At 43.6% G+C, this 12,967-nt stretch overlaps 1 protein-coding gene across 1 annotated transcript in view; it reads right to left on the reverse strand.

Moving 5' to 3' along the window:
* Positions 1-1,878: 1,878 nt before the first annotated feature.
* Positions 1,879-12,967, reverse strand: part of SP1 (Sp1 transcription factor) — a 28,652-nt gene continuing 17,563 nt past the window's right edge. The window contains exons 4-6 of the mRNA XM_084836762.1: positions 8,531-8,699; positions 5,301-5,500; positions 1,879-2,784 (exon numbers count right to left, since the gene is read on the reverse strand). Coding sequence (XP_084692888.1) covers positions 2,465-2,784; positions 5,301-5,500; positions 8,531-8,699 — 689 coding nt within the window. The 3' untranslated portion in view covers positions 1,879-2,464. The remainder of the gene's footprint in view (positions 2,785-5,300; positions 5,501-8,530; positions 8,700-12,967) is intronic.

Raw genomic sequence — 12,967 nt, forward strand, 5'->3', positions numbered from 1 at the left:
GCCACCAGGTCAGCAGTGGTGATAGTTATGTTTAATTCCAGCATTCTCCTAAGGAAGTGAGATGAAGAGCCACTTCCTTCACCTCTGGTTTAGCAGGGCTGCTCTAGTCCAGCCCTGCCAAACCACCGCAGTAGGCATCAAGTTGCCATGACAGGATTAGGGACGTGTTTCCTAGTTCTGCTATTGTCAGGGGGTGCTGGTCCAACGGAGGAAAGGTTGCAAATGGAGGTAGCAAGACTTGGGAAGAGGGGCACAGCTGGAGTGCTAGAGACTGGAGCTGTAGGGGCAGAGAGAAAAGATGTGACCTGGCCCTTGTGCTGTTGAGGAGTGCAGTTATGGCAGGACTTCAGGGCAAAACAGTGGCAACAAAACAAAACGGCTGGCTACTGAGCCCAGCCATTGGCACTCCAAGGCAAGAAAGGGTGGCCTGCACACAGAGGTGAACATCTGTATTTGCTAATGAAGGATGTTAAAGACCTTATGAAGTCTGTTTAGCAAAGGCTGCCACTTTCCAGAAATTCAGTATTTACTATTTTTCCACAATACTTAGCGAAGGCAATTTGTCCCAATAACTCATTTGGGAAAGAGTTGCCTTGCTTTAATTAACAGCTGGAAAAGAGGTAGAGAAAAGAGATGGTGCCAGCAGTATGGCCAACTATGGCACTGGACAGAGCGTCCAACTCACTTACTCTGAACACTAGGACCCTGGGGAAAATACCTAAACCAGCCTTCCCCAACCTGGTGCCCTCGAGATATGCTGGACTGCCACTCCCATAATTCCCAGCCAGCATGATTTTTGGTCATGCTGGCTGGGAATTATGGGGGTTGCAATCCAACCCATCGGTTGGGGAAAGCGGACCTACATGGTCGAAAGGATTAACACCCAGGTCACACGGCTCTTTTCCTCAACAGGGGGCCTGCAAGGCCTCTCCAAGCAGCCCTCCTAGCGTCTTCCTTTCCCATCAACATTTGCCCTCTCACATTTCTCCACTGCTTATGTTGACAACCAGCCACCCCCCACCCCGCTGCACTTCCTTGTGATGTTGTTCCCACGTGGGCATGAACAGTATTACAGAGGGAACAAGATTGCTGGGAAGGACTAAGGTGCTGAAAAGCAATTACAAATGGCAATTCATTCTCAAGGAAGGGCAGCAAGGCCAAGGGTTGGGTTATTTGGCCCCACAACTTAACTGAACACTGCTGAAGGCAGTTTGAATAGAACTGGAGAAATGCTAGAGTGTTTCATTGCAAAGCAACAGCTTGAGCTAAAGAACACCCCAAGTCCTTTACTACACGGCTGTAATATTTGCCTATTAGGCAGACAAAAAACAGAACAAGATCCGACTTGCCCCATAGTATGGATTTCCTTACTTGAACCAACAACACACATGTAAAGACCACACTTTTAAAAAACACACCGCCCCCCCCCCCACAAGATATTTGGCGCATCATCATCTGCATGTATACCAGGTTATCTGGACTTCAGTTCCATTGCAAGTTTTAACCTAAGGGATTCTGACTGCTTTATATTAGGAACTGAAAAGGGCTTCCTTACTGTCGGTGCCGAATTCATAGCATTTGGAGGCCTAGAAGTGACTGCAGACTTAAGATCTTCCTCAAACATAATCGCAATTACTCATCTTCTTCTGTGCCCCCTCCCCACTGCAAAATCAGAACATATTATGGGTCACGGACCCTACCACTCTGGGGGAAAAAAAAGTTGATGGGAACTTAGACATGCCTCTCTCCTAATGGAGAATATGAAAATTAACAAGTTAAGAAAGTAAGAGATGGAACTGGGTTTTTTGCCCAAATGGAACAGGTGGGGGTAGGGAAGACAGACAAACCTAAAAGCCAAGCATACAAAAAGCTAAATGTATGTTTTTTATAGATACAATGTAAAATGTTATATAGCATCTGAAAATAAGCCTGAGCACTTCCTAACAGCTCAAGGAATTCCAAGTTAAGGCATTCGAACAATGACCAAAACTTTGGTCATAGCAATTTTAACTTCTCTCATCAAAATGAACATATTTTATAGTTTTATATAATTACAATAATAATTATAATAATAATAATATAGATTTTTTTCTGCTAAAAAGTATTTCAGTGATCATATACATTTAGAACCAAGGCATGATGGGATTCGGGGTACCTAATAAGGGGGCAGAGAGATTTTTATAAGGCGGGGGGAAGCAAAACAAAGTAAGTCAAACAGCTCTGGGCCATCCCCATTTCCCCAGGCTTTCACATCAGGCTTTAAGAGGGCTGACCTGAACAGCAAGCAGGCCTTATTCTGCACACAGTATTCCTGGGAGACTGAAATGGAGTTTGAAGGCTGGGTGGTGCAGCTGAGTCCCGATCTTTCACCACTTGTATAATGAAAGACCTCATCGCTTGGACCCATTACTACCTTGAGAATCCCATGTTTGCACAACACTGCTACCACGCAGTCCGCAGCACCTCAGAATCCATTGCCACTTATATTGATTGACTGGAGATCTGCCACCTGCATGACATTGATGCCACTGCTGGCAAGGCGTGCAATGCCTTCAGGGCAGATTGCTTCCATGGCCACCATGTTGGTCGCAATGAGGGTCGACGGCGTTGCCCCACCAGCGCCCTCTGAAGCAGCACCCGTGTCCATGGAAACGGCAGACACATCTATGGCCACACTGTTGGGTGCACCGCCCTTCTTGTTTTGGTGGGTCTTGATGTGCTTGGAGAGGTGATCACTCCTCATAAAGCGCTTGGGGCACTCTGGGCAGGCAAACTTCTTTTCTCCTAAGAAGGAAATGTACATGAGACTCCATAGACTCATTCCACCCTCAATGGCCAGAGATCTGACATCTCCCACCAGGAAGTGCTTGCTTACAGAAAGTCAGCAAGAGGTGCTCCAAGCCAAATGGAGCCCAGCCACCATCATCCATTATCTAAGAACCTCTAATATGAATCATTGGAATTGGGTGTACACGGGGCTGCCTTTGCAGATGGTTCAAAAGCTTCAGCTACTGCAAAACATGAGTGCTTGTTTGCTAACAATATCAAGCTGTAAAGGGCTTATTACAGCTATTCTAGCTCAGATACAGTAGCTATGTATTTGCTTCTGGGCCCAACTCAAGCACTGGTTATTACCTTCAAAGTCATAAATGCTTGAAGCCCAGTGTATTTCAAGAAAAGCCTTCACCCATGCAAGCCTCCTCACTTCTTAAGGTCTGCAGAGAAGGCGTTGCTCCAGGGGTTATCCACATACAAAATGAGTTAGGCCATGCCCTATGGCGGGGGTAGGCAACATGGTGTCCTCCCTAATTCCTGATCATTGGCCATGCTGGCTGGGGCTGATGCAAGCTGGGAGTCCAAAACATCAGAAGGGCACCAGATTGCCTACCACCCCTGCCCTATGTGGTATCCTTCTTTGTTGTGGCGCCTATTTTGCAGAGCAGTCTTCGATAGGGTTGTCTAAAGTATTTCAATCACTTTTCCACCGTTGCTCAAGTTTGCTTTTACCGTTCTATGACATAGGTTTTTATTGTCATCTATTTTAGCTTTATTTCAACTTTTACTGTCATTTATTTTACCTTGAGAGCAAATATTGGAAAGGCAACTAAATTTATTTTATAAATGTTATAGAGCAGTTTCTAAAACAGAGGCTTCTGAACGAAAGTGTAGAGTGCAGCATTTCAAATGCCATGTGCCTGCATACAGCTACCCCATTTCAATTAACTCTTAATCTATTTTAACTTCATTTCTGTTAACACTAAACACAGCTGAAATGTGGAGAGTGCAGGAGTATACATGCTATGAAAAGGACATCTCCTCATTTCTTAATCCTGTGTTGTGAAAACATTACCTGGAGTAAGGCCTTCAGCTTTGCCTATCTCCACTGTCAAGGGGGCGGCTGCTTGCCTTCTAGAAGGACTATGTAGCAGTTGCTTTCAGCGTATAGCTACAGAGCGGAGAGTGAAGAACTTGCAAGAAACGCATCATTAAGGAATTCTGGGATACTCTCTCCACTCCTCCCACTTGCCTGGACAAGACAAGCTTGCATACAAAAACTATTTAACTTTGGATAACCCTCCTACAGAGCACTCAAGGAAATTTTTACCTTGGGTAAACCAGTCTCAGCCTGACCAAAGCACAGCTCTAACACAAGACCTTGCTTGATAGGCTGACAGATGGTAAGGTTTTAAGCTGCAGAATATCACCATATGGTAGCATTGTTGGCCCACCCACTCCCATACATGTGGTTATTACACTGTCTCACTTTTCCACTCAAAGCTCATTTATATGCCTTTTAAACCAAGTGTAACAGCATGACATGGCTACAGAGCAAACTTAAAATTATGCGACCCAGAGCTCATTCCTGGTATCACAGGGAGCTTTTGTAGGCCTTGAGTGCTTCAATGCAATCAAATATATTTCCTCCTGGTTCCATCGTACAGACAAGCCTGCCAACTGGGTTATTTTTCTTCTGCTGTCATTTACTGATTTTGTTTTTCTATACTTTCTTCCTTATATCAGTTTGCCTTTATTGTATTTTTACAAATCTTATTGTGAGCTGCCTTGAGTATGGTTCTGTCTTTAGAAAGGCAGATCAATAAATTCCACAGACACATTCTTTCCAGAGTGCTTTCTATCTCTACATCCCATTGCATTTTACAGCAATGTATTCCACCACTGGAACTCCTCTGAGCCAGGGAAGCATTAGTTCCACTTTCCAAAACTGGCACCAGAGTGGCTATATATGTGATTTTTCCAACAGCAGCACTGCTTGTACCAGTAGTTGCTTGTTCTGTGAAGGCAAGCCTTGGCTTTGCACCCATGATTTTGAAAAGCTTGCAGAAATGTTAGCTTTCTGGAAAAGCAACGTAACTTAGCTAGCTAGCAGTGGAGTCAGGAGCCCAAGCGCAAATTCACATGTACAAAAGGCCACATGATACAGCCATTCCTTGACTGTGGCATTTCAGACAGCAGACAGGGGGAAGTTGCCAATTTGATACTTTCCCATGTTTAAAAAACCTTTCTGTATTCAGAAAGTTAGCGTTGTAGGAAGAAGGCTGAACTAAAACCCTTCTCCCTGACATGTTAGTTTCCCATAAGCAGAGAGTTAATTCACATGGGAGAGCATTCAGACATGCAATTCACACATGCACACATCCCGGTGGCAGTTTAAAATTATACTAAACCAGGAAGAGCTCTACCATGTATACCTTCTGCACCTTGGAATCAGCTCTGAACAAATACCTCACCCCAAGCTACTCATATTGCTTATCCAGGCCATGCCAGATCCTTGTACTTACCTGTGTGGGTCCGCTTGTGTCGCTGCAGTTCATCACTGCGTGTGAAGCGCTTGCCACAAAACATCCAGGAGCACACAAATGGCCGTTCCCCAGTATGCCACCGAAGGTGAGCTCGCAGGTGAGATGTCTTCCCGTACACTTTCCCACAGCCTGCCATGTGGCAGATATGCTGCTTCTTTTTGCCTGGATCCCCAGAGCCCCTAAGAAGAATAACAATATGTAAGGTCAGAGCTGGACAGGCTGTTTGCCTTGCCCTATGGCAAAAAGAAGCAGCTACCATCATACACACTGATCCATTGTCTTCATGAATTGTTGTTGCAGCAGTATAGTTTGCTTGTTTTTAAAGTAGAGCAGCAAAGGGAAAGGCAGGCTTCAAGCTGGTGCTTGGAAATATTTTATTATGTCAAGATAGCCCGTGTTTCAGTGAATCATCTCCTTCAGGGGTAAAGGCTCTTCATGTGTCTTACCCCCAAAAAACAACTTACTGAAGAATATATTTTCACTGAGTGAAAGTGTATTTCATATGCAAGTTGTTTTATCTGGGAGTATGTTCTTGAGTGAGTTGTTTTATGTAAGGCAGGGGTGGGTGGGCTTCACAGTTGTAAAATCTACTTTGTTTTTTACTAGACTCCTGAGATCCACTAGCCAGAGCCAGGGACAAAAGACAAACACTTTGAATTAAAGAATTCTGAACCAAGGGATTTGTTTTGAGTACCAGAACTGAGCTGAGCTCACAATCCTTCCACACACAAAAACATTCTTGGTCACAAACACCAGCTTTCTTCATTTAAGCAGTATAATTTAGGAAAGGGGGGAAGCAATTTTGTTGTTGGGGTCACGAAGAGTCGGACACGACTTAACAACTGAACAACAACAAATGTTGTTGTTGCTGTTGTTAAACCATCAGTAGCCAGGCATTCTTACCGAAATCTTCAAATAACCCGGAGGCCTACCTTCTGCCCACCCCTGATCTAGGGCACCAGAATAAGATACATGAACACCCCTTGCCCCTGAGGAAGACCCCAGGTCAAAACAAACTGGGCAATTCTTACATACATTGCTCAAGCACCTATTTAAGGCCTGCCTCCGCCTTTGCTGTTCTGTGTTTTTTTTGGTACGGCCCCCCTTTCACTCCCACTTTCTGAGAACAGTCATGTAACAGCTGCTTTTGTCTACCAAGAAGAGCAGTTGTTTCCAGAAAAAGCAAAGCATGGCTGCTTTCAAAAACCACAGTGCTACAGTTGCTAGACAGGACAAGGATGGATAGGTGGCAGCTACTCAGTATAGGGCAAAGGAAGTGGCGAGCCAGTTAAGCTTCCCTAGGTGCCTCCTTCCCCACAAACTCTACATGTGGAAATAAGTCTGTTCTCTTTCATAGGATTCCAAAGTAAGTGGACAAAGACTCTCAAGATGTGTTCCTTCCAATATGTGAATCATCTATGAGATGTGAAGACACGTAGAGTCCCTAAAGCGTCCCTGACAGATGTCTGCCTGGACTTTTCTTGAAAGCTTTCAATAATTAAGACTCCATCATTTGACATGCCAGCACATTCCATTGCTGAACTGCTTTTGCTTTGCATTTAACCTGTCTATCTTCCTACAATAGGAGCAGATGCCATGTCTCCAACGGATTTGTTCTTCCCCTGGCATCCTTTTAAATATTTTTGAAGACACTCAAGGTATCTCCCTTGAATTTATTTCTAAATGAATAATTCCCACTTACACAAAGTTTTCCTCATGGAGAATCTGCTTTGTTGGTCTCTTATCTCAATCCCTTCCAATCTGTCAGCCTTTACACAGCCCAGCACTGTGTTTTATCCAGCATGGCCATACAGTGTGTGTGTGTCTGAACCACTGGCTATGGCTACACAAATAACCGAGCCACTGGAGAAGACCCCTTGTCAGGTTTATAGTTCACTTTCAGGCTCCCAAATAAGCAAGCAGGCTTAAAAATTTTTTTTTTTCACTTACACAGATTTAAAGACCAACCTATTCCAAGGGCTCAAGGAGAGTATCAATAGCTTCTGTAACTACAGGGAGACAGTTCCCAATCTCAAATATTTGCATTCTAAATCTAAAATGTTAATGATATTTTAGGAGGCAGTTATGCAATTTTTAAACGTTGTACTTTATTTTAATTGGAAGCCACCTTGAGAAGCTTCTGGTAGGCTAAAAGGTGACATTCTAAATGAAATAAATTTATGTAGCTGCCCTCTGCATATCCAACAAATGACAAACCTTCTAACTATTGGCAATTGTCACCTCCCTCTCCATCCCCATCTTCAAAGTAAAGCTAAATATACTCCCAACTGCCTGTGATTAGGACATGAAACTTGCATGATACAACAAAAAAGTGAATTTCCACAATAAGGAAATCTGCAGCACAGTTAACTATGCTCATTTATTGGATTTGTGGTAGCAGATACTGCATTACCTTGATTTGGAAATTGGGATTTTTAGCCCAGATCCATGACTGGCCTGGGCAGTGCAGAAAAGAAATGAGACAGTGAGATAAATTGAAGGGTAAAGTATGCAACGTATGTGGCAAAAGGTGGAAGAGAGCTATTCTTGGAGGCATACCACTGGTTTCTAGAATCCAAGAGTAGCAAGAAAGGCCGTTTGTTGGTTGGTTTTTAGTATTGCAATCAAAAGGGAGGTCCTGATATAGTCCACAGGAAGTATCAATGCACTATGAAACCCTGGCAAAGCTTTGACTACAGAAGAGGATGGGACTATAAAATGCACCACATCACCTGAGACTGCTGTCACCTCACCTAGACATCTGAAATGCACTGACATCTTGCAGCAGAGTGGATGCTGCTACAGCCTGGATGAATAGCATCTGCCAAGTGTCAGACACTTGCTGCCAACATACACCACACACTATGAAGGCATTCCCTCTTCCCAAGGAACCTGGGAACAGTAGTTCAAGGAGGGGAGTGGGGCTAGCTACTTCCAGCAGAAATTTCTCCACCTCCTCAAAATGTAATTCTCAGGATTCTTTGGGGGAGCCATTGTGTACGGTTGTATATTAAAGAGCCCAAATCCATATGTCTTAGGAATTTTGGGCTTTCCACACTAAATTTCCCAACAGAATGGACTAGCTGCTATGGAAATTCTGGATGCAAAAAGCTACCCAGGAACCACAAGTCAAGTCTATTCCACATTTACTGATCTTTACAAAATAATGCACTCTGAATTTGCAGCATGCTATGCCTGCACAATCTTACCTTCCTTCATTATCTTTGCAGTAGGGGCAAGTGCACGCTTCCCTGCGCATTCTTCGGCCTTGCTGTGGCTGGGCATCTGGACTAGTCTCCCCTTCTTCCAGAGTTGTGCCATCATCAGCTAGCCCATCACCGCCGGTACCATGAAGGCTGAGGTGGGTATTATGATCACCTGCAGGAAAATATTTTGGTTTTTACCACCATGAAATGGCAAGCAAGAGACAAAAGTACACACACCCCACCTAAAAAAGGCTATCTGGTTAAAACTGATGCCAAATGTGTTCTGCAACATGGCATCTGAACCCACAAACTATAGGTTAATTGTGGGTCAAACAACCCATAGTTAACCTACAATTAATGCTTACTAAGAATCTGAAATATATTTCAACTAGATCCCCACCATTATAGTAGTTTGAACTGGGACCTAGATTCTTATGGATTGTAAAGCTTTTCCATGTGTATTACACACTTTTGTTTTGTCCAAGTTTCTTTGTTTGGGAACTTGCAAAATGCTGGGATTAACAGAAAGTGTTTTCCTTTTTTTTAAAGTATCTGTTTAGCTGGAAATGATTGCAGTAGCACCCGGAGAGCTAATCTGCAAAACAGATGTGAACCATCCCTACAATAAAGTAAGGAAAAGCAATAAATACAGCAGGCTGGGAGTGACAATAGTTTAAGTAGTGCTTTCTCCTAAGGAAGATATCAGGGGGTTTTGGAGCCTGCTAGCTGGCTAATTACTGTGATCACAGAAAGGATATATAAACTTGAAAAATCATCTGTTAACAGCCGATGCACCATATTCTCTTTTCCTCTTTCTCAAAAGCCAATATCCAATTACAAAAACCATAGGAATTATAGCACAGCACTGATGAGTTTTCAAATGCAGCTGAGGATATAAAACATTTTGTAAAGGGAAGGGACTACTGGAGGAGTGGGACGCTTTCAAGCCTATCAATTTTCATTTCCATTTTATTGGGCCATGCTTATGCTGTCATCTAATTGCTTCTTCCATAACTCCCAGCTATACTTCACAAATAGTTTATTCCCCTACAAGCTTCGCTGCTTGATTATTTCCACGCATCGGGGGGCGGGGGGGGGCGCACACAAATTGTAACAGATGCAAAATGCAGCAGGCTGAGCGATCTGTTTTCCAAGGCAATTAGCATATGCCAGGAGGACAGTCCAGCTTGTGCTTTTCCATTGGCCAAGGCATACATAAAGCCCTTAGGAGTCTACAATAGTTATTGCATAGTTAGTGCTGCAACATGGCTCCTATTTATAAGAAGATACACAATCACTCCTTAAAGTCAATGCAGTCATTAGCTTTCCGTGCAAATTCCATCACAGTGCTCAGAATATGAGACAAAATCACAGCATTATTCTATATGGGAGCGATACTCAGGTAGTGCTGGGGGCAATTTACTGTGAGTTATCTTCATCACACACCTTGGTCCCTGGTCAGAACTTAGCATTTTTATATAGCGCTAAAATAGTGTTCACATAAGTCATGTCAGGAATCTTATACCAGCACGGTATAGTCTTGCCTTTCCCAACCAGGTGCCATCCAGATATTCTGGACCAACTCCCATCAGGGCACCAGGTTGGGAAAAGGCTGGTATAGGCCAAGGCTATTATCACAGCATATCATCTCTACATTGCAAATGGGGTAAAGAGGCCAGGACTGAGAGCGCGCACAGCTTGCCTAAAATCACCTGGTGAGTTTATGGCCAAGGTGAGATCAAAATCAAGCCCTTACTTCCAGCTAACAGTCTTTGCTACTGCACCACACCAGCATTCAGCTGGTAGACTTGACCCAAATCAAGATGAACTTCCCTCGGCCCCCCTAAGCTCAATTTACAGAATCACCTAGAGCAGCACAGTTTATGCCTCTCCTGCTGCTCTGGTAACATGCACATCTTCCATTCATGTGGTTATGGTGGACTGCATGGCTAGATATCATGTAGATGACACAAGACAACAGCACCAATATACTGGCGGTGAATTAACTGGATTCAGTAAAGCCTTCATTAAGAGCTAGCATATTATACTAGGAGTGTGAACTGGAACACTCCTCTCAGCTGCAAACTCTCTGGGTGGTTTAGGCAAACCATTATTATTCCAGCCTCAGCCTTGACCTACCTTGCAGGGCTGTTGTAAAGATGCCACAGAAATCCAAATTAAGGACGAAGCAAGAAATTGAAACAGGAATGCTTGACTACATGATCACCACTGTTCAAACTGTTGTGAACAAAACAGCTCCTCTCTCCCAAAATGCATTGCTGCATGTCATCCAATACCTGCAACACCTACCACTAAGTAATTTATTCAGACTGCAATCTCCATTTTGAGACTGGGTCTATTTAAATTGCAAGGCGCCCACCACATCTGATCAAATTTCTGGAATGTTCTGTTTCTTCCCTCACCCCCCTGCTTTTTGCACTGTCTAGCCTCATGAAGAGTTCTGGACAACTCGAAAGCTTACACATTTTTGTGGAATTTTGGTTAGACCTAATAAACATATTGCCCAACTGTGGATTCCTGATTTTTTTCCTCATGGAACAGCACAACTATCTTTGCTTTTTAAATATCTCCACTGGTTTGCATAGCAGCTGCTTTGAGGGGCTGCAACCAAGGCAAACACACATACCCTGCAGTGGACCCTATTGTCCCAAGGGTCCCCTGAGGAGACAGGCCTGTGAAATAGCCTCCATCCCACTGCCAGTTACCTCCTTTCATAATCAAAGGTAAGGAGGCTTTCACATCCTCCCCTCCCCAAACCTTAGCTTGCAAAGAGAAGAGGGGGGATTATTTTTTGGCAGCATTTTTTGAGTGTTGTACTCAAAGGGAGTCCTTGTAAATCCCAACCATCTCTGAAGCTGACAGTGGAATATTGATCCATCCCTAAGGCATGGAGAAGAATACATTAAAATTGCAGGATTATGCAAAAGAAATTCTACAAACTTGCATAATTTTTACAGGTTGCTGAGTTCAGCTTTTGTTTGAGGCAGGATTTGGATCCCTTTAGCACAGGGGTGGGCAACTTGTGGCCTCCAGGTGTTTTGGCCTACAACTCCCATCAGCCCTAGCCAAGCAAAGCCATTGGTGGGAGATGATGGGAACTGTAGCCCTCCCGATGTTTGGCCTATAACTTGCCCACCTCTGCCTTAGCGATTTTATTTTTTAGGAGCAGAGACACTCTTAATATAGTACAAAATGGCACATAAATGCACCACAGCTCCCACACTCTTTATCTTGTCTGATTTCTATGCTAGTCTACAGAATGCCCATTCTAGTTTAGAGAAGAGAATCTGCAATGCAAGCTATATTTGTGTTTAGTTAATAATAATTTGTTTTGGGGACCATTTGGATGGGATGAGAATACCTGACACAGGAGAAATTTATTTATTTAATTTATTTATTGCATTTATATCCCGCATGGTAGACTCGAAGGTTGGGACTGCAGCAGAGCAATTGTACTTAATGATGTGAATCTATAACTTCCAAAATCCTTTAATCAATCTGTTTTCAACAGCAAAATTAACAACATATCCTAGCGCAGAGGGGGATTTACACTAACAATAGCATTCCCTATTGTAAATGGATAATCTGTGCTTCATTATATCTGAGTAATATGCTCTAGCCTCCTTGTTAAAAAACATGTACTGAGCACTCACGTGCCACAGAAGGAAGTTCTGATGTAAATAATCCCGGATGGTTGCACAAACACCAGACCTGTAAAACCAGTATGTCTGAATTGTATACAGTAGAAGTAACAATTGTCTGCTGTATCACTACATCACTCTACAGAAAATTCCAGCTGTACATAAAAACAACCATATAAAAACAACCAGAACTGTAAGCCATCATTCCTCAACCTGATGCCCTCCTGATGCCCTGTCTGGGGACAATGGGAGCTGTAGTCCATCCAGCACATCTGGAAGGCACCAGGTTGGGGAAGGCTGCTGTAAGCAAACAGAAGAAATGTGACTTTAATACACAATGTCTTCAGTCAAGTGCTGATGATGTGAAGGGGCTACAAAATGTCACCAGCTACTTTTTGCTGGTTAAATTTTCATTCTGTTCTATTTATGCTTCCTGTAACAAGTGGCAACAATGAGCTTCAAATCCAGTTTGACTAACATGCCCAAGCACCAGATTCTTTTCAGCCAACTGTCAGGAACAAAACCCTGCCAGCTTCTCAAGTTCTACTGTTACATAAAGGCTAAGGCACACCTTGCCCCTGCCCCCAGCCTCCACCCCAGTTTTAACTGGGGGAAAAGCACAGCCACACACAAGGCTGAGTGTGTGTGTGTGCGCGCGCGCACGCATGTGTGTGGTGTGGTATGCAGCCACATATTCATGTGTACATGCAGGCACATACATTTGGAAGGAGGGCAAATACCAATACTAGATATGGAGGTCCAATAAAATTCAAATGCC

This window comes from Heloderma suspectum, chromosome 2 (genome assembly GCF_057233095.1).
Source record: "Heloderma suspectum isolate Gila_16-S chromosome 2, 16-S_ref, whole genome shotgun sequence".
Classification (NCBI taxonomy): domain Eukaryota; kingdom Metazoa; phylum Chordata; class Lepidosauria; order Squamata; family Helodermatidae; genus Heloderma; species Heloderma suspectum.